Source organism: Hevea brasiliensis, chromosome 2, assembly GCF_030052815.1.
Source record: "Hevea brasiliensis isolate MT/VB/25A 57/8 chromosome 2, ASM3005281v1, whole genome shotgun sequence".
NCBI classification, from domain to species: Eukaryota; Viridiplantae; Streptophyta; class Magnoliopsida; order Malpighiales; family Euphorbiaceae; genus Hevea; species Hevea brasiliensis.
This window is the reverse complement of record NC_079494.1, coordinates 41632308-41659957: the sequence shown is the minus strand read 5'-3', so window position 1 is coordinate 41659957 and position 27650 is coordinate 41632308. Positions and strand designations below refer to the sequence as shown.

Here is a 27650-nt window from a genome sequence, read left to right as displayed (position 1 = left end):
TTTTAATGCCATGGGAACCTCAATAACCCTTCTCTGGAGTCCCAAAAATTATTTGATAATTTTTCCCCCGGATCTAGGGCTCCTCGTTGCGAGAACCGCAACTTCCCTCTTGTTTTTGGGAGAGGAAAAATGGGAGGATTGATTTTATTAATTTATGTCAAGAAATATTTTAAATTATTGTTGACAGTAAAAAAGGAAGAAAAGGGAAAAACAATAAAAAGCACAGATTGGCAAATTTAAAAACTGCCAGAAGCATTTTCCATATCCAATATTGGACTGTACAATATATTAACAACTCAGCATCTCATAGCCTGTGATGTATATTTTATCTACATAACTATTTCCCACAAAAAATTAACCAAAACCAAACCCTTCATTGGCTTCATGAATGGCAAGTAACAATCTCTCTTCAAGATGTTGTTTGGAAGGATACTCTGGTAAATCCAACTGATTGAAACTGCAATATAATTCACATGAATTGCAAGTTAGAATTAGAAATTTAAAAGTTTCCCACCAACCATACAAAGATCAATCAACACACATAAACAAATAATAAGCAATCAGAATATAAGATTACCAAGTATGAGCAGAAGGCAAGTGATCAGGGCTTCCATATGCCTTGTGTATTTGGAACTTTTGCGAACCAGAGATCCCTTGAAGTGCACTAAAGCCTTCTAAAGGCACCTGGAACAATTTAGAAAGTGTGGGACTTAGAAACTGCTTCCTCATTCTAACAAAGCAGGAACACGAGCCAAAAGCACCAGAACAATCAACCAAAACAACTAAATAAACTAGCATCAACATGTTAATTGTCTTTCAAAAAATTTTGATCCTAATTCCCTAAATAGTTCTAGCGGTTATATTTTGACCATAAGCTCAATAACCAAGAAAATCAGTTATTAATGATTGCTTAAAGACATTATACAGCAACTCAACTAAACTAAGCCTTTATCCCAAAAATTTGGGGTCGACTATATGGATTCGCTTTCTCCGTTACACAGCAATCAGGCATAAATAAAAATAAAGATCCAACAGAAGTAAAATACCTTGGAGGTGCCCGTAACAAACTGTAGAAGGCGAGCCTTATCCTCCTTGCTGAGCCCTTGAACAACCTCCCAAAACCACTGTATAAGAGGGGATGCAACACTGTATCCAGAATACTCGGTGTTTGCCCTCATGTCATCCACTGAAAGACATTACCGGAGACCAATCATTAAGAGCTTCAACTCAAATGTTGCAAAACATTTTTGCGTGGGGTTAGAAAGGAAATCACAAAATCCTGCAATACATACAAAGACAAGTAGACAACCGAAAGAAACTCACAATCAATATCTGGAAGTCCACTTATCAACAATTCTAATTCCTTGTCATTAAAGATGGATATCAATTCCCTAGAAATTAATTCATTGAATCCCTCCAAAAAGGCATTTATTTGAGGACGGATAGCAGTTGTCAACCGATGCTCAGCAACTAAATCGACATATTGGTGCTTGTTTTCCTCAGTAACTTTAATGTTCCGACCACCAGGAATCAGTTCGTGATCAGTTACCTGCATTATGTTCACCAGAATTTATTAACAAAAGACATGAAAAAAATGAGATATGTTTTGGAAAAAAAAAATAATTTAAGCATGCAAGGTAAGATCACTACTTCAGTCCGTTCATACAGTATAAGCTTCTCCTCATCAGCATCAATACTGAAAGTAAGGTCCAGAACATCACTTGTATCATTCTGCAAAATTCAAAAAATTATCCAAATAAGCAATGCCATTATTGGTAAAGTTAAAACTAATATAAGAGAGAAGCCAAAGAAATAAGGCCACACGGCATACCTCGAGCATCCACTTAAGGTTTTTAAAGTAATCAGGATCAATAGCTTCAATGTCATGATATGTAACTTTAACTCCTAAAATATGCTTGTAGAAAGATCTAGTGAAATGAACATCCAACAGTTGCCCATCAAAAAGTGCTTTCCCCACCTGCAAAACATAGATAAGAATCAATAACAAAAATGCATGAACTCAAAGAAATAACAGCATCTAAAGAAAATGGTACTCACAACTCTCCCAACAAATTTGAAGTATGACAAATGTTCCGTTTGGTAAACAGAGTTAGGGTTAGGCTGAAAAGTAGATTCATTTCCCACTGTTGTAAAAAGTAGTGCTCCCTTGTCAAAAATAACCCTGGACAACAACTGATACCATTCCCTTGTAAGTCCGCCAGCATCAATACCTTCCTCTCCTTGAAAATGAACAGTCAGCCTCCCTTTCATATCTTGGGTCGACCTCATGCGTAGTTGGTTATATGAATCCTCAAGAATGTAAGCTCTTCTCACAGAAATTCTCAAAGGACTTTGATGGTGATCATGCTGATGCTTTATTTTTGATCTGAAGTGAGCACGTTTATTGTCAAAATCAACAAAGCGGGGAACCTTCAGCATGAGTGAGAAGGACTTCTCAAGCAACCCAGGATTTTGGCGGATGAAAGCATTAAGGAGCTTTCTATGTTTCTCAGAAAATTTCACAAATGCAATGTGTTTCTCATCAACTTTCAAAACAGGGACAGAGGTTTTCTGATGGGCAGTAGATGTGCTCGCATCTTCAACTTCAGAAACAGCACCATAGTCATGACTGGAACCTGGCTGTGCAGGCTGCAACTTTTCGCACATCACAAAGAAGGACTCGATATATGGTAAGATGTTCTGAGAACCTGCAGGGAGTGGGGTTGTTACACCAGATGGTTTTGATGTGGAAGTTCTTGGAAGTAGCAAATCAGGTACAGAATCTGAGTAGCTCTCTATTTTGCTTATGCAAGTGCTCAGCTCCAGCCACAAAGGCTCTAAAGCTCCATTGATGTTGCACAACTGAGAAAGAGCAGCACTTTGCTCTTTCTCTGCAAGAATTTTCTGGTCCTTCTCTTTCTCAACTAGTGAGGCAACAAGAGAGCTTAATGCCTGCAGAACCCTCAAAATAGCAGCTCCATCAGAAGATGTTGTCCTAAGGAGTGCTTTCACTTCTTCACCAAAGAGCCGTAGCTCGTTCATAGCAGATTTAGTCAGATTCTGTACAGCATCTGCTAGCTCAGTAATAAACAGATGACAATGAGTTGGGGCAATTGCCACCAGCTTCTTCATTACTTCCGCTACAAGAGTATATGCATTATCTGACAGACTGGAGGGAAAACAGAGCATCAGATCAAGCATGTGAGATGAATCTAAGACTACAAAATAATTAATACTAGCAGCAATTAAAGAAAAAAGCAGTTGCTAAAGATATTTTAATGATAACAATATCAGTTTACTTCCTCTTGCAAAATAGATTTATAGTGGACAAAGATAATAAAGGTACAGGCAGGCAAAAAACATGGCATTGCTTGAGAATAAGAAACATAAAAAGAAAGAGAGATTAATAAGTAATGAGATACAAGTATACAACAGCACACAAAGTATTGACTACAGGTCTAAATCTGCATCATACCCTTCCCGTGCAAGGAATGAGCAAAGAAGTCGGAGTTCTGCTCGTGGCAGGTTCAGTAGAACACTTCGAGTATCACACTGACTATTTGCACCAGGAGTTGTGGATTTGGAGGAATCAACGGTTGCGGACGATGAAACAGCAACCCCAGCAGAAGCACTGCCAACTTCCATATTTGTTCTAGAATCTGATGAGGAATTCTGGGGAGCAGATTCAGTTGCAGCCCCAGATTTATCGAATAAACTTGGCTTGCATTCAGCACTGTCAATGATTACCTCCAATAAGTTAAGCAGCTGCAGATAGAACAAGAAACGAATGAACAAAATCTCCATTTCAACTGCATAAACAGCCCAAAAGATTATTTTCTTAGAGTCCAAAGCATCAACAGGGCAAACCATCACCTGCTCAAGATGTGCTATGCTCCTTGAATAAAGAGGTTGGTTCAAGAGGCTCAAAAGCAATGCAATGGATATATGTCCTTCCTGACACTGTTTTGCATCTGTTTCATACTCTTCCACTATCATCACTGCTTTACCACGTGATTGATCAGAATTCTCATGCTGCTGCAGGGCAGGGAGAAGGAGCCTAAACTGCAGCAAAATTTTTGCCACATAGGGATGATTTCGAGCCAAGTAAGTCATTGTCTCAAGGATACGCCGAGATACTAAGGGTGGGACCCCTACAAAGCAAATAATATAACATAAGAGGTTTATAACTACTGTTACAGAACAAATCATGGGACAAAAATTCCACAAATATCGCAAAAACTTCTTACACCAACATTCAAATAAAGAATGTATTTTTGTTAGGACTAAGATTCAGACCTAAACATCACTAAAGGTAAATAGTCAACTTTTAAAGGATCCATAAATAATAGAACTTCATAAAGACCCAAGATCATCATAGATTGGAATAATGTCAAACTGATTTTCACTTCTTTGAGATGAAAGAAACTCATATTAGTGTTACCAGTGCTACTTGGCAAGTGCTAGAATTGATACTAGAAATGACCAACCATGGTCCATAACAATTTTTCAGAATGTTTTCTAATAATTATAGCTAGCACCTAAAAGAGGTTCTAGAAGTTACTTTTTCTATACTTAATCAAAGTTTGTGGATAAGGATACATCACTTCACCACACATTAATTCTTTTAGCTAGCAACTAAAATGGAGTAAAATAAATTATTTTAAAATTTACCATTAAAAGATTGTGGACGAGAATACATCACATTACCACATTAATTTTTTAGCTAGTAACTAAAAGAGGTCAAATAAATTATTTTAGAAATTACCATCAAAAGATTGTGGACGAGAATACATCACATTGCTCTGGCAAGCATAGAGCCGATATGATGGCTCAGCAGCATTTAAATAATTGGCAGGCTGCCTTGTATCAAGCATCAACATGTCCATCAGGATTTTCACCAGAGTAGTTCTCGTTTCACCATGAGCACATAAATTCAAGAGAAGCCTCTGAAAAGGACCTTTATATAATGGCTGCAAAATCATATATTTATCAGCACCTTGATCAGGAGACTGCACAAAAAAAAAATGATTTCAATTTATAAGTACCTGAACAATGCGGAGCACCCGTATCACTGCTTGAAGAGATTCCATCTCAACCAAAGGAGATCCATCAGCTTCCACAAGCTTAGCAGTGATAGACCTACGTGAGGCAGTCCCAGCTCTCTCCAGGCTGTATCCAATACCTTCACCTCGCCGAGAAGACTCACCCCTGCGACTTCTGGGATACATACCAAAGAGTGTACGATTATGATAACGATGTGCAAATCTCTCACGTAACATGTTAGCCTCCGCAACAAGAGCAGGTGTGAGATTAGCAAGTATAGCATCAGATGATGTTAGGAGAACCTGAGGGCAGAAATAATAAGATCTCTTGAAGTTACGTATTATTGATTCATATAACTACAGCAAAATTAAGAATGTACCTCTTCACGCAAATCTGAAGGAAATGTTGCAATTATAGAGACAGTGTCCATTTCAACTGGTTGACCTTCCAGTTCATGAGATTGATGAAGCCTTTGTGCTTGCTGTTGTGCTAAAACCTCTGCTCGAATGTCTGGAGGAAGGGCCGCAAGGAATTCTGGATCAATATCCCCAGTGTTCTGTGGTTCAGCATTTGAAGGTTGGACCACTTGACCCTGTTGAGCAGAAAGAACTTCAGCCCGCAACTCCTCAGGAAGGGCATCCAAGAATGCTGGATCAATTGATCCAGAACCGGCCTCACCACTAATTTGCTGCTCCACCGCTGGACCATCTTGTTCTGCTTCTCTGCTAGAATTTTCTGAAACTTCAGTGACACTATGAAGTGATGCATCTCTCCCACTTATGGCTGTGGAATTCCCAAAAGAAACATTTGTTCTTCTAGTCCGAGTTGCCTGTGAATCCAAATGCATTCTATCTGCTGAACCTTGCCTTTCTCCACCATCATCATGACCATCAGCACTTCCAATTTCAACATCTAGGCTCCGAAGGCTTTCCCCTAAAGTTGCCCCACTCCCACTACTTTCTTGGCTAACCGCTTCAACATCACGGACAGCAGCTTCATTCTGTTCAAGCTGCATTTCAACAGACTGTGAGTGAGAATCACTTGTTACTGGTCTCATTTCAATATTGCTAGATCTGCCCACAGCTACAGAAGAGAGAGGAGGCACATTGCTGTTCCCATTGTTCACATTGTTTTCAACAGGTGTATCAGGCTGTGCTGCATCTGGTCCAGGTAACTGCCCAACCTCACCATTGCTTTTAGGTTCTGCTGTTGATGTATTCTGATCAGAAGACTTCTCAGGAGCCGGTCGCCTCAACTGAGAAACAAGCAACTCCTCTAGGCCTTGAGGTACAGATGCACTAGATCCACCACTTTGCTGGTTATCATCACTCCACAAATTCAAACGGTGTCCATGACGCCCATTCCTCAGTGAACGGAAGATATTATCCAGCTGAGATGAAGTATTCTCCAAATTCCTATCTGAAAAGGCCATATCACGAGCATTCTCTGGATGGAAAAGAGAGATGGAAAGAGAGAGGGAGGATTTCATGTCAACATTAAAATCCAAACATGCAATCAAGTCGAAATGTTGAGCATATACAATAATGAAACTAGAGCAGCAAAGTCTACAATTAGCAAAGGAACTCACCTGAATGTCTGCCAGAGGCTGACTGTGTTGTAGGTCCGACTAGAAGGGGATGGCGTGAGGGGGCAGCACCCTCACCACTTCTACCGAGAAGACTGTAAATGGATGTAGTTCGGCCCTGACGTCTAGAACCAAAAACTTCAACTGGCATCACATGAAGGGTTTCATTAGAGAAACTATGGTCCCTACCAAAAACTTCAATATGATCAAGAACATTTATCCCATTGATACCCTCCTCCAGCCGTAGTATAACCCCATCCTCATCTTCCTCCTCATCTTCATCATCTTCCTCCAACAATTCTTCTTCAAACTCATCATCATCAATATCATGATCATCTTGGTCGGTGTCGGGATGTGGCAAGTGATGCACTTCATCCTCTCCTAGATCGTTATGCTCTTCATCATCTTCATCATCCTCATCATCCTCATCTACTTCATCCACATCATCCCCAGACATCTCATCTTCATCTTCATCAAGAGTTTCTTGCCCATGAGGCTGTATTTCAAATCGTATTCCAACAGTATCCATGCCATTTTCAAGACCCCTTGCATCCTCCGAAGTTTCCTGCATATAGTCATCCTCAGTAGCAGGGGCAAAACCACCATCAAGATCTTGGTCATGTTCCATATCATCTGCAACATCTTCAGATCGACCAAAGTTTTGCCCATCATTAAATGATTCAACATGGTCAGCTGACACAGAATCATGGTTGGATTGGGGCACAATTTCTGTGGATTGGGATATATCAACAATATTCTCGGCCCTAGCTAATTGACTCTGAACAGGAGGTTTTATTGAATTCTCACTCTTCCCAGTACTAGACTCAGCTGTGTTAACATGTTCTTTGGTCACCAACTCCAAAGCTTTGACAAGTGCAGTCACGAGTTTAGGCGAGTCAGTATGATCCAGATCCAACACTTCCAGTGTTCGAGTCAAGGACTTAACCAGACCAACATCAATAAAAGTGGCAGAAGCATCTGGCGAGATGTATGAACCTGTAGGTGTACGGGCAGCAAGTACATCATTGAGAAGATCAATATAAGTCTGTATATCATTGGTTGGTGGCCTAGATCCATTGCATGAATCAACAAAGTCGCTGAAAATGCAACTGATATCTGTGAACACCCTCTTTCTTGCCTCAGTTGAGCGAACACAAGATGCCACCAAAAACTGACTGGCCCTGGTTGCTAGTTTATGCCTCCAGTCACCATCTAATTTCTTTTCTTTTTTCAAAATTCGAGAATAAGGAATAAACTTGTGAAGAATATGGTGAAATATTCCTCCAGTACAAAAACCAGTAGAACCCTTTAGATGAGAACCCCTGCAATTACTAACTTCAGCGTCTCTTCTCAGTAGCACATGAACAGATGAAGAATACATCAACAATATCTCCGTCAAAAGCTTCAGGATAAATACAATCTTTGCAAGCAATGCAGAAGCTTCCTGACTACTGGTTTCATTCGCTCCAGGAACAGTGGCTATGGCTTTTCCTTTTCCCTTGATTGCAGCAACATCAACATCCATGTCAGTTGATGATGGTACATCTTGAGGTACATCTATCACCGCATCATCTTTTGAGGGAGGCACAAAGCTACTCATTACATCCAAAAGAAGCTCAATCACAGTTACAAAACTCTGAGGAGATTTTCGGTGTACTTTAGCACTCTTGGAATACGAATCATGAAGTTTTCCATGCACATTCCCTGGTGCCAGTGTGTTTATATTGCCCAAAGTAGCCTTCCCCTCATTTGAGTGTGATTTATCTTTCTCCAATGCTTTGTCCTTCTCCTTCTCCTTCTCTTTCTCTTTGGCTTTATCTTTCTCACGGTCCTTCAGCAACACAATGTAAGGCCTTTCACCTACCATCTCAACTTGGCAAACGGATCGTGCAGCCTGCATAAAAATCATGGGATCCCGCGAAATGACAGAGCTTAAATTTAAAAGGAAATTGCGTGGAGTGACCCTTCCATTTGAATGTCTATTAGCAGCAGCCACAAGATTGTGCTTTATCTCAGATTCCATCGCTTGCTGAAGAGTTTGGGGATCTTCAAGGACATGACGAATGATAGTAGCAGCAATATTGTCAAATCCAGGAAAAAGGCTACTTGTTGGCAAATTCAGCAGTGAATTTACACCCTCAGCTTCAAGAAAACAAACAGCAATAGAATGAGTTCTGGTGAGAGTGGAACATAACTGCAGAATAGCATGCATTGTCTCAGATGGAAGCTGGTTCTTGACACAATGACAAGCAATCCGAATGAGTCTCTTCTGTGCTTCTGCCTCTATTTTCTCTGTAGGTGATCTCAGTGCAGACTGCAATCTGTTTTGCTTATCCTCATCAATAATGATTGAGGTTTGCTGACTGCTTATGTCATCTCTCTTCAACTGCTCGACAATTGCAGAATTCAGTTTCTGATCCACCTGAAGTAGGCGATCAATAGCAAGAAAAGCTGTTGTTACCCATTTGGGAACCTGATGCTCCTCTTTGTCCACCAAAGCAGAATCCCATTGCGTAAGTAAATCAGAGACAATTTTAACCATACCATTCTTTAAAGCAATTTCTCGTGCTAGTGCATCTTCATGAAGAATCAAGGCAAGGACATGGAAAAGAGCAGATAACATGGTACTATTTCCGTCATCAGAAGTCAGGTTCCGATCCTTCACTTGGTCAAGAATAAATGAGATGACACTAGACCTATATTGGCCATCACTTTGAGTGCAAATCAACACAAGAAGATCACGAACTGGGAAAGCAAGAAGCTCCTTCACTTGCAAAAGCTTTACGCAAGTTGATAACAACTCATCAACTGGAGGAAGTTGAACCATCTCTTCTTCAAGCTGTTGACCACTGGCATTTACATCATCTTCCTTTGTATCTGATTCTGAGTTGCCCAGAGACATGGCAAGTGCACGCGCAAGCTCATCATCTTCTTGAGTTTCCTCAGGGTGGGAAAATAACCACTCCATTGCCAATTCCACACTATTTGATCCAACTTGCCTTAGAGCCTCTTCTGCCCTAGACCTGGAAAAACCCATCTCCACAATGGTTGAAATGGCTGTTTCATTCAGGGGAGGACCAGTAATACGAGCACTGTTGGTGTTATTCACATTTTTCACTTCCACCCCTGAATAAACATGCCTAATGATAGAAATAACTGTACTAATGAAATCATTACTGCAATCAGTCAACTGAGGGTGAGTCCAAACAGGAAGCAATGCCTTCAGCACCATAGACTGAAGCACTTTAACAAATGTCTCAGCATCCCGAGGAAAAGATGAGGCTCCATTTGCCAAAGGTTGTGCAAGTAAGTGCTTTGTAAATGGAGACAAAATAAATGAAGATGTCACCAGATGATCCATAAGTTTACCATAGCTAGCTAAGGGACCATAAATCCAGCAAGGATCCGCATCTTCCTTATTATCCTGTTTTACATTACCATCATCAGTATCCATGGGGGATGCAGAGGCCCTATTAACTGCAAAGAGCAATTGACTGGTAGCTTCAAATGTGGTCAGAACTGATTGAACAACTCCATGTCCATATAAGCAATTTAACAATATTGGATTACAAGAATCTGGCCTGTCCAGTAGAATGCCATCTATGAAATCAATAACCTTGCCAAAGTAGCGGCATTTTGTTGATATAGATACCACTGATCCAGGAGGACTTGTACGACCACCAAAATTCATGTGATCCAAAGAAATGGAAGCAAAAGTCTCAGCCACAACTTTGGAAGAAGGGGAAACATTCAAAGCATCATCTCGCCGTCGAGAAGGAAGTAACATTGCCTTTCCCAGCTCCTGAAACAAATGTGCAATATGAAAAGAGAGTGACCTCATCATGTCACAGCAAGAAGTATAATAGGATCTCTGCTTGTCATATTCCTTTTTACTGGAAGTTCCAGCAGCATCTGAAGTTTCAGAATGATGTGATTGATGAATGGATCCAAAGCGGTTTGAAGGACCATCAGTGCTCAATCTTTGTGGAAACCCGGTAGCACGTCCAAGATCACGGTAAAGGTTTATGAGGTCAAAAACCTGAGATTCAATACTCCAGCCTGATGTCCTCCTCCTTAATAGTGGATCAAGGAACTGCCTAAAGGAATTAAATCGTTGCTCTTCGGTCTCATTTACATTCAGTTCAGACTGTTGCAATTCAGAACCAGAACCAGTACCATCCTCCTCAATCTCCAGCTTTGCATCTTCAAGCAAAGCAATCTGCCAAAGAACTTCACGATGCAAACTACCAATATCCTCCAAAACATCTTTGCTACCATTTCCAAATTCTGTAAGCAGTGCAGTTACCCAGCGATTGTCTTTTGAGGCAGCAAGAAACAGAAGGAACTCAACAAGGAACAGTGAAGAAAAGATTTCACCATCTGGTGTTATCCTCGGGTCCAGCAAAAAAGAACCTGAATTCACACCAAAACCAGTCAAAGCTTTCTTTAGATGGTCCCTAAGAGAAGAACAGAATTCACGTGCCAGAGTTGCAGAGTGGTGTTGTGTAAAACCCTTGAAAACCATTGTGCTATGTAAAGCAATAGACATCCCTTCGGACGACTGGACAATGCTTGGCCGTACTAGAAGTTTCAGCAATGCTTCAATTCCCAACTTCTCCACAAACAACCGACATGTTTCTGAATTTTCCATCGTTCTGTGAAGCAGAACCATCAGATGAAAGATGCACAGTTGAACAAACTGTTCATTACTGACCCCTTCTGCACCCAAATCAACCTCACCAACTAAACCACAATGCCCGTCAGTTTCCTTGTCTCCAGAATCCATATCCATTTCAGTATTCCCACTAACCTTTCCTGATGGCCCCGCAGAATTATTATCACCAAAGGAAGCAATTCTATCAACAATTTCAATAATTAAATCAACACCAGTGCCTCTCAGTGAAGAAACATGACGCAAAAGCTCTTCAACAGCATTTGCCAAAGGAACAATCGCTTCATTCATGGCCAAAACATATTTCTTGCTGGTGAAGATGTCAACAAGAAACTGTAATGCTGAAGTTTCTTTCACAGCTTCCAAGCCTTTGGCATTAAGACATATGGCACCAAGACCATTTGGAACACAAGTAAGAGCCTTAGAAGAAGGAAGTAGTCCAGCTACCACTGAAGATAAGAAGGCATCTGGAAGACCCATTTCATGCAACGTGGGGAAACAAGTTGGGTCCTTGTGGATCATTTCACTCATAACAGTAACAGCTGAGTAATAGATGTCACCCCCAAATTTGTCAGCATTCCCATATATCAGTGACAAAGTAGAAGGTAAAGAACTGTCATGAGAATTTTGGGAACGGCTGTTATTTGAAGGAGCATATGTAGCAGACCCAAGTGCCTTCAAAAGAACCTTGATTAGCCTCTTCTGCGAGTAGATATTATCATCATTGTATCTTGAGCATTCACCAATGACCATTGAATTTTCATTTTCCCCAGCAAAGCCAATAATTCTATGTACTTCTATCTGTAACCTCTGAACCAAAAGCTCTACACCACCTAATTCCCTAAGGAGAGACACAGCTGAATTACTGTAGTCCATTAGCTTCTGTAGGGCTTTGACAGCCAAATAGACAAGGTGCATGTGATTAGGATCTGAATCTTCCAAAAGAGGTAAGAATGTAGGAACCATTCCTGAACCCCTAACATTACTCCCTGAAGCTGATGATGAAACAATATGGAGCAAATAGAACTGAAGAAGTGCCTCAACAAAGGCAAGAGAAGATGGATCATTAGAGTTTCTCAAAGATAAAACAGCTCTCTGAAGCACATTCAGGAGAATCATGCGGTTACCCACAGCAAAACTGATACTAGACCCACTCAAAATTCGTGCCCGCTCATGAGATGCTGAATAAGCAGCTAACTGAGCTCCTAAGGCAAGCATTGCAAGTGTCCTAATGGTTCCAGGAACAGTTTCCTCTGAACGCACAATCCTAATCAACTCATTTGTATACTCAGGCTCATTTGCAAAGAAAGATGTCAGTTCATCATTAGCATCACTAGACTGAACAAGTACAATGAACGCAAGGAGGCAAATCCTACTGTACATCCTGCAAACTCTCGGAGAACGAAAAGCCCGAGCATATCTAATTCTGGTTAGCAATGAAAATCGAAGGTCAGGAGGCACATTATACTGCTCAATGCACTGTTTCATCAATAAAAAATCATCTTCCTTCCGTAAATGTAGATCTGGTATGTGTATGACTCTCAAGCTAGAAGAACCACTACTATCCCTAGTATTTTCAGCATTGACACCATGCAACTCAAAATACAGGGTGGAACCTATCCGGTATTGAGACTTGTCATGATCATTTTCCACCTCAGATGGGAATAAGCACAACCCTTCTTCTTGACTTCTCTCATTTGCCATAACACATGAATACAAGCCCAATCCCTCCTCCTTGCTTCCCCAGCCCTGTGCAAGGGACAGGAGATAGCCGTTTACTGAGCCACATCCAACCAATTTCCCACTTCCATGCAGTTTAGAGGGGTTAATTTTCACAAGAGCCGAAAGGGTCTCCAATGTAGCTATAAGAACCTCAGGGTCCGTGGATGCGAGCAGGAGCTTGAAATGCTGAAAAGCCAAGGGACCAACATGAACACATTAGAGGAACAACTATTGCATATGCTCATATAAAGTAAGCATGCTCAGAAGTACTTAACAACATTAAGCACTAATGGATAGAACATGTTAGCATCTGGCTCTACCAAAAGAAAAAAAAAATACCTCTATGCCATCAAATGAACTTTTGATATGGCAATTCTCCAAAATTATTTGCATCACTCGTAGTATTTGAAGGACAGCCTGCTTTGGAAATGGACTATCATTTTCTGAAACAGCATCTGACAAGAGAAGTTCATTCCTACTAGACAAGAATGTCTTGAAGTAAGTATCAAAATGCAGAAACAATGGCCTCCAGTGATGAAAAATCCCCTGCAAGTTAAAACATCAGATAGGATAAGGCAGCTAAAAATAAAGAAGAAGAATTTCTCTTTTTTTTTTTTTTTTTTTTTTTGGGGGGGGGGGGGGGGTTGTGGTGTTGGGGGGGTTGAGGGCAGTAGGGGAAGGTAACTCCATACAGCAGTGAAAAGTGTGCCGTCACCTTACTGTAATCCCAGCGAAAGCCAGAAAGGGGTATTGCTATATCTTGCAATGGACTCTGTATCACCTTGTCAATGAATGCTTTAACTTTAGGAGGCTGCAAGTAGCACTATAAGTTAGTACTCTTTGCACCAAAAGAATGACAATGAAAGCAGAGAACATTTACATTGATTTCAATACCGATTGCTAGAATTATGATGAAAAAAAAAATCTTCCGAGATTCCATAAAAAGAAAGGAAAAGAAAATGCCAATAGCCAGCTTTACAGGAAGAATCTTCCTCCACATATGACATAACTGATGTATGATAAGTGGCAACATTCAAATACACTGTGACGCAAATTTTTGGGATAAAGGCTTAACTAAATTGAGTTGAGTTGAGTTGAGTTAAGTTGTGATGCAACAGCTGTACCACAGCTGGAAAAATGTTATCCTCTTTGGAAACCAAAGGCAAAAATTTTGGTCTAAGAATAAGTGTACTTGGTAGCTAGCATATTTGATTTTTAGGGATTGTTAAATTCATAAGTTATTATTGGGTTAGAATCTTTCTAGTTAGATCCTAAACCTAGTACGAGTAGGATTAGTTATAAGCATATAAATATCTCTTTGATTTGGTTATTTTCTTATGCTTTCATTATTGAAATTACAATAAGTATTTTCTTATGCTATTTAGCAGGATACTCCATTTATCTTTCTGTTTTTCTGATTTGATATCCTATTTTTCTTCTCTTTTACTCTGTCCTACATAGCTTTGACAATGTGGGGCTAAAATATCAGTATACCCAAGCAACAGCATAAATGGATTAGATCATTTGCAGGAAGATAGTGACCAGAACAAGGATAAACCTAGAAAACAAGAGCTACCACCATTAAGTGAGAGAACAAACAACATTATTATTACAGCAAATAAATAAATTCAAAACGGCAATAACTAAGAAAACTAGTAATGACGTAAAAAGAAAACCCAAAATCCTGAATGAGGAGTTCAAACGACATTTTGTGATGTGGGGATTTGTCAAATCTGCAATGAAAAAACAGGAATACAATTTAAAAAACATTTCTTTAGGAAGGAGACCACCAGACTTGAATATTATAGCAGACTAATAGCAAAGAGTCGATTGAAAATAAAATGTAGACTTGAAGATTATAGCTTTAATCTTTCCAGTTATTCTTTGAATTTATAGAGAAGGAATAGGGAAGCGTTTTTAGTATAACAAGTAATTTAACAGAATTATGATAAAAACATCACAAAATGCACAATTAAAATTTATTTGGACACCCAAAGAGTGTCAGCAACATGAATTTCCAATTTAAATATAATAAATGATTAAAAATTCCCAGATTTTATGTAAATTTATTTTAGCATCGTGTCAACATAAACTCCCAAACTTAGAAAAGACTTCAACATTATAACAAACTTTCCTAACGGCACAAGGATTACCCTGCTAAATAGCAATTACATAAATAAATTATAATAAGCTAATGCAATAAACAAAGATGCAGTATATCATAAAAAATATACTGCAAAAAATTACAAATATATTTCAACATTATAACAAAGTTTCCCAACTTCGCATTTCGCAATGAACCATGGAATATTCAGCTAAAAAGCAATTACATAAATAAATTATCAAAAATAATGCAATCAACAAAGATGCAGTCTATCATGAAAAATATACTGCAACCAAACATCCAAACATGTCATAGCATCAAAAGATTAAAACTAGTCAAAACATGCACAACTTCCCTTAAGAAAATGAGTTGGGCCTAACTTACCCCCAAAGGCTAGCTCAAGGAAGGAAAACTGCCCAAGGCCTCATAAGACGCACCTTACTCGTATCCCAAACCAATGTAAAATATTTACACACCCCCCCTCAAGCTTAGGATCAAAACACCTGAAGCGTGAAATACGTGAAAGGCCCAAACATCGGTTAAAGAGGCTCTGATACCTATCTTAAGAAAATGGGCCAGACCTAACTCATCCCCAAAAGCTAGCTAAGGGGGGAGGAGTGCCCAAGGCTTAATAAAGAGCAATCCCTACCCCAAACCAATGTAGGATATTAACATAAACGATTACAAAGAATTCAAAGGTTTTATAGGGTGAAGAGCTAGCTTCCTAATTGGTTAGCTCTAACCTTTTAACAACGGTTGGTCCTAGCCCAAATAAACTCATCTCACTTGTCACAAACTCTTGCCTCGGCCCATTCACTTGCCTCCCTCATTCAATTCAAGTTAGTAATATGGTATCAGAGCAAGTCTGACTCGGTTCAATTCAAGTGCCAAGGTTCCTGGTGTTGCCGCTACATCAACATTCAAAGTTTAAGGGGAGGATTTCAAGGTTTAAGTATCAACTAAAATGGTTGCTACTTGAGGGGGAATGTTCAAGAGTCCTACATCAACCGATTACAAGGAATTCAAAGGGCTTATAATAGTGAAGGGCTAGCTACCTAATTAGTTAGTTCTAACCTTTTAGCAATGGTTGATCCTAGCCTAAGTAAGCTCATCTCACTCGTCACGGACTCTCGTCTCGGCCCATTCACTCACCTCCACCGTTCAATTCAAGTTAGTATAAATTCAATTAGTTAAAAACTCAAAAATGAAAACTATAATCATTCAATTCCAAAATCCATCTGAAACTATTGAAGAGTTCTTATTTACAACAAAGGGAATAGATCAACTTAGGGCTTAGAGTTTTGGGTGTTTGACCAAACCAAGAATATTATATATGCTCAAGTAAGAAGAAACAAGAGCTACAAGTTGAGAAATTGTACAGTTGATCATAACAATGCGGATCTAAAAGTTCTCTTTATTGGACTAAGGATGAGTAAAAATAGATTATAACAAAAAAAACTAAACCAAACCCATCTAATTAGATTTTTTGGTCCAGTTTTAGTCTCATCATTTCAATTTGGCTGGTTCAGTAGAAAATAGAACAAATCAAAAAGACCAAAAATTTTCTGCTCATAAATAGGCCATCTCGTTTTTAGTTTAAGCATCTACCTTTAAATCCCTAATCCTAACCTCCCCTAATTCCCCATTTCCCCTCTGGCCTCCCTTTCTCGGTTTCTATAAGTCTCCCTTGGGAAGAAGCTCTAAGTCTCTCGTGAAGAAGCTCTCAATCTCTCTCTCTCTCTCATCCATCCGCCACCTACCAATTACCACAACTCTCCCTTTCTTAGTTTCTCTCAATCTCACATTGCACTCACTTCACTCGGTGGCACAGCTCTCAAGTTCACCTCTCTCGTATCCTCTCGTCTCCTCTCGGTGCCATTGTCAACTCCTCACTGTCATGACTCCACCGTAAGGAGCTGCTGGCCTTGCCAAGTAATCATCACAGACACAGCAGCTCACCTTCAGTTTCAACTCTCATGGTCTCATTTCTCTATTCTTGCTTCTCTGTCAGCCTCACGTAATTATTTGTCACAGTGGGTAATTATTTGGGTCTTGGCATCGTGGTTATGAGTGCATTGATTTTGTGTCACTATTTTTCATTTCTATGGATGCTAACCATACCTATGAGCTATGACAAAAAAACACAATAGGTTAGTGATTTTGATTTTATCATGCACTTGTTCTATATACTATATTTGCCATTTGAGCAGTATTATGAACTGACAGTAACAAATGTATCATTTCTGTGTTAGATTTGGAGCTTCTATTTGCCATACAAGAACAGGTAATGATTGTGTTTGATCAAAACAAAAATTTTCAGTTTAGTTCGATTCAGTTAGATCTCTACTGGTTCCGTTTAGTTTGGATCGATTTCCATAAAAGATAAGTTCAGTTTTTCAGTTAGTTTGGTTCAGTCATTCAAAACCGAACTAATCAAATGCTCAGTACTTTGTTAGACATAGTTTTTGACAAAATGGCAGGCAGGCATAGCATTATCTCAAAATTTTTTATCCCTCGCATTACAACGGTTGAAATGCACTATTTGTTATATATATGAAGCTTATTTGTTTAACTAAGTTAGTAATTTACAATGGCATTCAATTTGTACTTAAAATATACATCACAAATAAGATGGAGCTACTTGAAGTAACAATTCATGGCTTTAAATAAGTAACGGCTATTATTTCCAGGTTCCTAGGGTTACTGTCACTGATACCCCCTTCAAATAATGGCAGAAAGAAATTTTGATGGATAGATGAGGATTCTTTTCATTTGTGGTGCAAAGAGGCAGACAACTTATTTTGTTTCTAGTTTCTACACTTCTCCATCTATTTATTTCTCTCAAATTTTCCATCTTAATGAATCTTCATTTCTTGAGCTAAAATTATCAAAAAGAGAAGGTTTATTTGAAGTGAAGAAGAGCAATTAATATACACTTCTACATCCATGTTCTCCCAACGCATTCAAGATGTTACTACAACGAGTCATACTCCATATGCCCCTTTAGGATCCTAGTTATCTTAGTCTTAAATTGATTGATGGATTTAATGTCTTTGTTTAATGTATTTATGCTCATTATTTAGTTGTGCATCATAGCTTTAGTTAAGTGCTTATTCATTTCATTAAACTTTACAAGTTTTTATAAAAAATTTGCATAGTGATTACAAGCTTGTTTCTGTTACCCGAGACCACAACCACGATTTAAATTCATGGTAAAAAATGAGACCTTAAACCAATCACCCTTCCAAGATGTGTCACTTCTGTTAAATTTAGCAATGTATAAGTCAGAAAACAAAGTTGAACATTCCTTTATTTTTCTTGTACACCATATTGTCAGTATTTAAGAATTATTGGTTCAAAAAGATGCCATGAACAAGCTACCACAGCAAATGTCCACATATTAAAGGGAAAGAAACTAGTAAATTCCTTTTAATTTTATCAATATCAACACTGACACTTGAAGCACAACTGAAGTCGTGACTGAGTAGCTAGCAGTATTCACAATCATGATAAACTTCAAATAATGATTCCAATTTGAATGCTAACCCAAAAAATAAATAAACAAATAAATAACAAGAGATACTTAGCAAGCTCCCATGAGATTAAACCAAACAACCAAACAAAACGGGAAAAAAAGTAATCTTGTCGATCTATATTGCTTCAAAGCCCAAAAAAAAAAAATACACCATTGTGGCACCAGCTATACAATCAAAATAATCACAGCACTAATTACCAGAAGGAAGTGGCACAACTAAGTAAACTCTCATAAAACTGGTCAACACAAAATCGTAATGAATTCGCCAAACAGTATCCAATGTCCTAATGATTAAAAGTAATACTAAAACCAGATAAACCCATCAAAAATTTAAAACAAAATAATAATAATAATAATAATAATAATAATAATAATAATAATAATAATAATAAAGGGAACCAAAAAAACTCACAGGCTCAGAGTCGAGTTTTATAGAGGGACCGATGACGCTTTCACCAGACAAAAGTTGCCGAAGCCTCGACGGCAAGCTCGATCTTATCGTTGCCATCACGCCTCCACTTCGCTACTTTCAACTACTACTGCTATAAAGCAAAAACCCCACCACGCCAAAAAGCAAAACACACCCACACACACAGAGAAACAAAATCAGAATCGGAGACTCAACAGAATCGAAATCCCTATTACAAACAGACCTATGATTTTGAAAAAGTAGAAAAAAAGAAAAAAAAAATAGATCAGATAGAGAGAGAAAGGAAACCTGATAGAGGAGAGAGAGAGAGAAGCGATAGATGCACAAACATCCGAAGTATGGACTGTAGAGAGGGAAAGAGAGAGAAAAAAAAAATAGAAGAGGCGAGAGATTGTTAGAGATAGAGAGAGAGACGAAACCCCAAAGCAAAGAGAGAAAGAGAAGAGGAAGGAGGTGGGGTTGTGTTGTGTTGTGTTGTGTTTGTTTTGTTTGCGTCGTTTGTGTCTTTAGGTTTGGGTTCTTAATTACTAATAATATTCATTAATTAATGAAATTTGTGATAATAGAGGAGAGGAATATGTTATGCTATTTTAAAAAAAAAAAGGAATATGTAATGTTTGGTTTTACTTCAATTTAAAAACTTGAAAAATTAAATAAATTTTAATTTATATAAATAAAATTAAATTAAAAAATTAAACTAAATCAAATTTATATTCAGTTTAATTTAATTTGATTTTCTTAATTTGAATTTTATATTGAGTTTTATATTATGATCAATTTAATCTTAATTATACTTATTATTTTTAATTTCATTTTTAATTTTAATAATAATTAAATAACTAAATAAATTATTTGATATAGTTTAATATATTAATTTTTTAAAAAATTAAATTTTTTACACCCGTGTGTTTATAAATAAGTGTCTTTATTCATTTCTTTTATTTTTTATATTTTATTTTTATTATTCAATTAAATTTTATTTATTTTAATTGTTAATAAATAAAATTTATTTTATAAAATAAAACAAAAACTCTGATGTTAGAATCTGTGATCTTACCACACGAAACAAAGGCGGTTTTGCCTTGGTCACCCGCCTCTTTTCTGCCTTTTTCAGTATTTCACGACTTTTTCTTTCCTTCATATTTTATATTTTACAATGCAATATTATAATATAAAATATGAACTTTCAAAAATGTATGTTTCATTTTTTGTATATTTTATAAGCTTGAATCGCTGAAAATTTTTTTGTAAATACTTATTATATCCTCATTAAATTATAGTTTAAATAATTTAACCTTCATAATTAAGGAAGCTTTTGTACTTGTATATGTGTGCTAAAAGAATACATTTTTTCCCTTTTAATGGTCAACTAAATTAGGTTAAATGCCATCGTTAGTCCTTGAACTTTAATGATTATTTCACTAATGTCTTTAAACTTTAATTTATATCACAAAAATCTTTTAACTTTAATTTAACTCTAAAAAATGTTCTTCATGTTGTTTTCCAATGATCTCTTATCAAGATGCTAATGTGTACATGCCAAGCTAAATTTTTATCAAATAAAATTTTCTTTCTCAGGTAGATAAATCACTCTCTCTCTCCTTTCTTTATAATCGGTGATTCAACAAGCAAGTTCTATTAACCTATTAAAACTTCCATCTTCCTACTCTTCATTAACAGAAAAAGAAATCCTAACATTTTTTAATAACAATAGAGTGAATATCAGAGAAGAGATGTCGTGAATGAGTGAGGAGATTTCGCGTAGTAATAAAAGGATTTCTCGAAGCATTGAAGGAGTTTGTGACACCCCTTACCCGTTTACAGTGTAGCCAAGCAAGATATGCTATACAGTGTGTCGGAGCACCAAATCGTATTTTAATTCAATTTATCCTTTTTACTTATTTATTTACAATTTTTTATTAATCTAAATTTTTCCACAAATTTTATAAAAAATCCGGCAGAGTGCCGGCTGTAAATTTGAAAAACAGTTCTTCTGAACCTGTTTAAAAGACACTTCTAATAAAATTTTCAAATCCAGAACTCCATTATATACACATCTCAACTCAATCTCAAAATCACAACACTATTTTCAGAATTTTTCTGTTAACTTCATCACTTAAAGCACATTCATGAATATTTCTCAACATTCCATTTTTCAACATACATTATACAGAAAATTTCAATAACATGAAATTTCATATATTTATATTATCAAATAATTTCAAGAGTTTATAGTTACAATCCAAAACTAATACAAAATGCAAAATACAAAATGCCACCCAAAGTCTTAATGTCCTACCAAGTGCATTGCAGATGTGAGGTGACTCTGGACTCAGTATGCAGCTCTGAAAGTTCATCCGGTCTGATGTTTGCTGGGCTCTCCAGCTATGTCTCCAGTACCTGCGCGTGGCAAAAGCGACACGCTAAGCAATTCTGCTTAGTGGTAACAATATAAAATAAAATAAAATAAAATAACTAAAATAATATAAATATGCAGAATGTATGTTTATATTTTTTATAGACTTAATTCCTGGTATTTATTACAATATAATTTGATTAAAAATTTGTAAGATTCATTATCATCGCCCGAGTAACCCATACTAGTCGACTGGACTGGATAAACGGGTAAACTGGCACTGGGTACTAAGTACCTCGGACCATCATACCATCGGTTACATTGTGTCTTCCGGTGTGCAACAGAACAGCTAATAAGCTTATCAGGGATAAAACCCGAGTATAACAACTCAAATAACATAGCCAAAGGCTATTATGTCACAGAATGGCATGGGAAGCTATGAAACACAGAATGGCATGAAGTCATATGCAGTACTGCTAACAGAACCCTATTGGCATGCCAACCTATCCAAACCAATCTTGCTAGGTGTACTAGGGCATGTTACATTTTTTAGTTTCATAATTCTTGAAATTCAAGTTTTGGGTTATTATTCAATTCATTAGTCAACAAAATGTTGATTATTACATGGACAATAGGTACATTGGTTTTAATACTCCCAACATACCACATTTTGCATTATAAAATTGTTAGTATTAGTTGCTAATACCATTTCTAAGCTTAATGTTAATTATTCAAAATTTTCAATTTTCAAGTTTAGTGTTTACTATTCCATTTGTCATTTTTGCAGTGGGAATTTGGCAAAATGATCAACATGAAAGTTGTTCCTTATTTTGTCTAGTTACATTTTCTTTTTTGAATCACTCCATTTGGAGTTTTGTAACTCAAGTTATGGCCCAAAAACTGCAACTGGCCGGATTATAATTTTTCCAGAATTTCTGAATTGACCAAATCTACAGTATTATGAGCAGTGACTCCAGGTCACTTTTTAAATATGTTATGGTCATAATTTGGGTTAGGTTTCTTCATGAAAGTTGTAGGTCTATATCTCAGCTTGTTGCTAGTAAAATTGTCAATTGGACCTTTCTACACTGAGTTATGACTAAATGACTAAACACTATTCATTTGGTCATTTTGCCCAGGCAGAATGCAGGTCACCCGGATTAAGGCATTCTTTTGGTCAACTTGGTTTGGTTTTCTGGGCATGGTTTCTTCACCAAAGTTGTGCCATTATGTGTCTAGTTTCATGTCCAATTGGCCTTGCACCAATTGAACCTCTACAACTCTAGTTATTGCTACCCAAACCTGCTGGACTCATGCCCAGTCTTGCAGGTCACCAAGGGCAGCCACACCAAACTCAAATCCCACTACACAACCCACTTCATTTTTTATTCAAACAAAACCAAATGGTCACTAATTGACCATTAAAACCTACTTTCATCATCACATGATCAAAGCCTCATTTTAATCCCAAACCCTAACTCAAACATCACAACTCATGCATTATCATTTGCATTTCATCACTCCACTTAAGAGATGCATATTAAGGGCAGCCATACTACTATTTTAGCTCCATAAAAATCATCACAATCTTACCCCAACCAAGGCTGCTGAAATTATGGGATGGCATACAAATGGTATTTAATAAATTTCTTTGTAATTTGCACTCACTCATAGTCCTTTTACATGAATTTAAAGAGAAAACCAAGGTTAAGTCACAAACTTCTAATGGAGTGAAATTTCTCACTTGCTAGGGTTCTTCTTTTTCTTTTCTTTTTGCTCCCAAAAGACTCTCCAAGATGTAAGAATACTTTTTTGTGTTGGAAATATAGGGTTTAGTTGGGTAAAAGCTATGAAAATCAAGCTTTAAAAAGCTTGGTAAGGTTGGCTATGGAGGCAGAGGGTGATGGCAAGGAAGAAGGTAAGAGAGGGTTCTGATTTTTTTCTTCATTTTTATGCCATTTAGTCTTTTTAAATAAACTTATGCCATGTATCAACATTGGATTGGGTGGGAGAATTTTAATGACATCATTATGATGTCAAAATTCCATTTTCTTTCATTTTCTATCCTTTTCTTGTCTAATTAAATTCAATTAAATTTTTAACAATATTTATTAACATTTTATATCATACAAATTATTTATTTAACTGGACAAGTTGGCCAAAAATCATCTCTGAAGATGAAATGACCAAAATGCCATCCGTTTAGCTTAACGAGCTAAAATTGTGTGTTCCAATAGAAAAATTTTTCTAAGCATTTTCTTAGCATTCTAATGCCATAAGAACCTCAATGACCCTTCTCTAGAGTCCCAAAAATTATTTTCCCCTGGGTCTAGGGTTATTAACAGCCTTCATCGTCACTTCCCCTTCGGGTTACTCATCCTTGGGGTTTCGGCTCGTTTAACCTTAGTGTATTTCGTTCCTATAAATTTTCCTTGATTGTTATAAGCATTATTTAGTTTCTTTATAACTCCTCACTCTTGTCTATTTAAAATTTCAAACATTCTGACTGGCCGGATAGGCATTGGCCACCGAAACAGTAGACTGTACGGACTAGCTAAAGTGAGGATGTTACAGAGTTGGTATTCAAAGATGTATATGCCACTTAGAGACAGAAATGCACACCCCATAGACTGGCTAAAATCTTGGAAGGCAGTTTTATGAGTGTAAAAATTATGAAGTAAGTTTGTCACGACCCAAATTATGGATCAGACCGATATTAGGACTTAGATCAGCATAAGGCCTCCAAAGCCCGTAGTAAGCCTAACTGTTCTAGCCTAACCAAGTCCATACTCTAAGTTCCAATTCAAAAAACTAATTAGACAGAGTCCAGCCATAACTTGAACTATCCAATGGAGAGTTTTTGACTCACTCGACCTGTAATAATAAAACATATCTATTTGGAGAGCTCAGCTCACCCTTATAATCCTCAACATAACAATTATATCAAATGGGAGCTTAGCTCCCTCATCCAAGGTATATATTCATCCCATTCAACTACACATGCATAAATATAGGTTTATAATTTCAAAACAAATAATCTTTTATAGCCTCAAACCAATTAAAATACTTCTAATGTAATACCCCCTACCCAATCTACAGTGAAATCGAGCAAAGGAATGCCACATTCTGTGCACAGAGCACCAACACTTGTATGAGAATAATTTTCTTTCTTAATGTTTACTTTTTAATTTTAATCATAAATTTCAAATGGAAAAATTGCAAGAGTTTTTCCTAAACATTTAATTTCCACCTATTAATAAGAATATTTATAATTTCCAATTGCAACAATATTGCCAATCAATTTCCATCATATTTTATTCAACTTTGTTCCTTCACCATATGCAAATAATAACATAACATATGTTCAAACATCCTTTAGTTAAATATATAAGTTTATAAATCTGTAAATGTAACAAAAATATGTTTATATTTAAATTTACAATCATCTAAAATAAATTTACATCATGTGTTTTTGGTACATGACAAAAGGGCATATAAAAAATGAGTGACAAAATGCATCTAGTGTTGGTAGTACATCTACCATAAAGTTCAAGTATGAGATAACTTTGGACTTTCCTACAAATCTACTCTCTCCTCTCCTGTCTGAGTATCTACTATTTACCTTCCGAACCTGAGCGAGAAAAAACCTATGCTGTGAGCTTTACATCTTAGTTGTGCACTCTAAATTTAAAAAAATAATGTTCAAAAATAAAGAAACCCAAAACATCAAATCTATAAATATTTTCAAATACAAACATACTGAATTGCTTAAATGACATAATGATTATATGAAATCTTTAAACTTCAAGGTTTAATATAATTCTCATTATATTTGTGTATATTTTCTTAATTAAATCATATTTTAAAATTTGTCATGTGTCTACAGTTAACCTATAACAGAACTGTATGGACTGGATATGGGACTCCTGATACTGAGCAATCGGTGTCTTTGATCAGTTTAACAATGGGCACTCGGTGCCTCTATGTAACTGTCAACATGTACCATAATAAAATCCGGCCTTAAAAGCCATGGATAAAGGATCACTAACTGGGCACTCGATGCCTGTAATAGTCATTCATCAATCCATTAATATAATTAATATAGTACTACTAATGATGTCTCCTATTAGCATACCAATCTACCCAAACCTATAATTTACTGTCTAGGTTTACTCGGGCTTAATAAGGTAATTATCATTTTTATTTTCACATGATGTAATCAATAATACTTGTATGCACATAAACTTTTGCCCTTACCATATTTTCATATTGCATGCATTTAAAGTTTATACATTTATACAAAATTTACACATATGATGACTATTATCAAATTCCAACAAAAATCAGACTTTATACATTACTTTACTCAAGCATTTTGACCTAGTAATTGTAGGAATTAAATTCAACTTTCTTCATGAGATTTTTAAATCTATGTCTTAACTTTAATATAGTTTTTGAATCACTTAATTTGGTTTCAAAGATCAAAAGTTATGGTCAATTAATTAACAGTTATCCTTAAGTAAAATTTCAACTTCACCAGTTACAAGGCAAGTCTTGGACAAATTTTGGAGTCTAGATTTGAACAGGTTGAAATCAGATTTTACCAACTCATTCTCTATAAAAGTTGTTCATTTAGATCTTAACTTTCCAACAAAATAAGAATCACATCATTTGGAGTTTCCTAGGGTAAGTTATACCCATTTTACTCCATACAGTCTAAAATGCACTCCTACCAAGTTTCAGATTCTGTGCCCTATTTTCTAGCTAATTTTAAGGTCACTTACACACAATTTTTGGGCAGCATTCCTTGATGAAAGCTTTAGCTTTATGTCTTAACTTTCATTTGCCATAAATTTCATGTCATTTGGAATCATAGAATGAAAATTATAGGCCTATGAATCATTGCTATCCTAAATTTCCAATCAATTCAGGTAAACAAGGCAACAAAGTTAAAATTCCACAAAAAATTCTAGTAATAAGGGTTTCAGGGCATCTTTTCCAGAATTGAACTTTCATATATTTATTTCAATCTCCAATTTGAATCATTTCGAAATCAGAACTACAACTCAAGTTATGAATGAAAATGTGCAAGAATGGAACTTTCATATATCCATTTCAATCTCCAATTTGAATCATTTCAAAATCAGAACTACAACTCAAGTTATGAATGAAAAAGTGCAAACTTCAAAGTCAATTTTCGATTATAACTATAAAGTTATAGAGAATTCATTTAGCTTTCCAATGGTTTAAGAATCACATTATTTCAATTTCTAGAGCACAAGTTATGAATTTTTAAAGATGGATATCGTACTTATAGAAATCATCAAGTCAGTTTTTCAGATTTAAGCAATAAAAAGTTTTGCCCTCAAACACCATCTTAGCAGGGGAATTAGGTCTAGCATAAAACTAAAAAGTTTTATAGCATTGATCAAGGTTTTCATAGACATAAAAATCATAGAAATCCAACTTTTCTAGCTCAAGTTATGAATTTTAAAATGTGATTGGTCCTACAAACCTATTGGCAGAACCAAGGTTTTATCACCTCTACCAACTATCTTTTTCACTATCTTATATTTCTCCGTTATCCCCAGTGTTATCCTTACTTAAACTTGATCAAAAATAAATATTATAGCACTAACCTTGGTTGTGAACCAACTGTTACTCTCTCTTTTCTTCTAACTCTCCTCTAAACCCTTTATGGAATTAGGGTTCTTCAAGCTTTAATTGCTAACTCTTCTTACTCCCTTTGCTTGGCTTCTAAAAATTTGTGGAATCTAGGGTTTTAGCTGGAAATTCTCTTCAAATTGAGAGAAATGGCTATTAGAAAAAAGAAATGAGAAGAGGAGAAGGATGAGATAGAGTGGCTGACTGGTTTGGAAGGATTTTATGTAGAAGTTTCTTAGTTTTTACGCAATGGTCCATCATTCTTTACCCATTGGTCCATAAGATGTTTTTTTATTAGTCCTAAATTTTCCCCTAAACTTTTTAATCTATTTAAATTAGTCCTCCAATCTTTTATTTATTGGAAACATGTACCAGATTTGAGAACAATTCACAACCAGGTGCATGCTTGCCAATTTGAAAAATTTTAATCCCTAAGTTTCATGCAAATGGTATAAACATTTTATACTATTGCAAAACACTTAGAATAGGTCCCAATTATGTCTTAACATTACCAATTTGCCAATAAGAAACATATTTAC

General features: G+C 36.6%; 1 protein-coding gene across 2 annotated transcripts; it reads right to left on the bottom strand.

The window, feature by feature from the left end:
* Nucleotides 1-235: 235 nt before the first annotated feature.
* On the bottom strand, nucleotides 236-19581 carry LOC110665806 (E3 ubiquitin-protein ligase UPL2). 2 transcript variants are annotated; one of them, XM_021826068.2, is made up of 17 exons: nucleotides 19380-19581; nucleotides 19074-19203; nucleotides 13738-13833; nucleotides 13362-13568; nucleotides 6632-13208; nucleotides 5423-6489; nucleotides 5046-5345; nucleotides 4766-4970; nucleotides 3874-4151; nucleotides 3476-3765; nucleotides 2059-3169; nucleotides 1832-1978; nucleotides 1651-1731; nucleotides 1324-1549; nucleotides 1047-1186; nucleotides 578-684; nucleotides 236-457 (listed from the first exon to the last, which is right to left on the bottom strand). In XM_021826068.2, the coding sequence occupies exons 2-17, from the start codon at nucleotides 19167-19169 to the stop codon at nucleotides 355-357; spliced, it is 11031 nt and encodes a 3676-aa protein (XP_021681760.2). In that variant the 5' UTR covers nucleotides 19170-19203; nucleotides 19380-19581; the 3' UTR covers nucleotides 236-354. The 2 variants fall into 2 exon arrangements, with proteins under 2 accessions (XP_021681760.2, XP_021681761.2); XM_021826069.2 differs by having other exon boundaries at nucleotides 19074-19200.
* Nucleotides 19582-27650: the final 8069 nt, after the last annotated feature.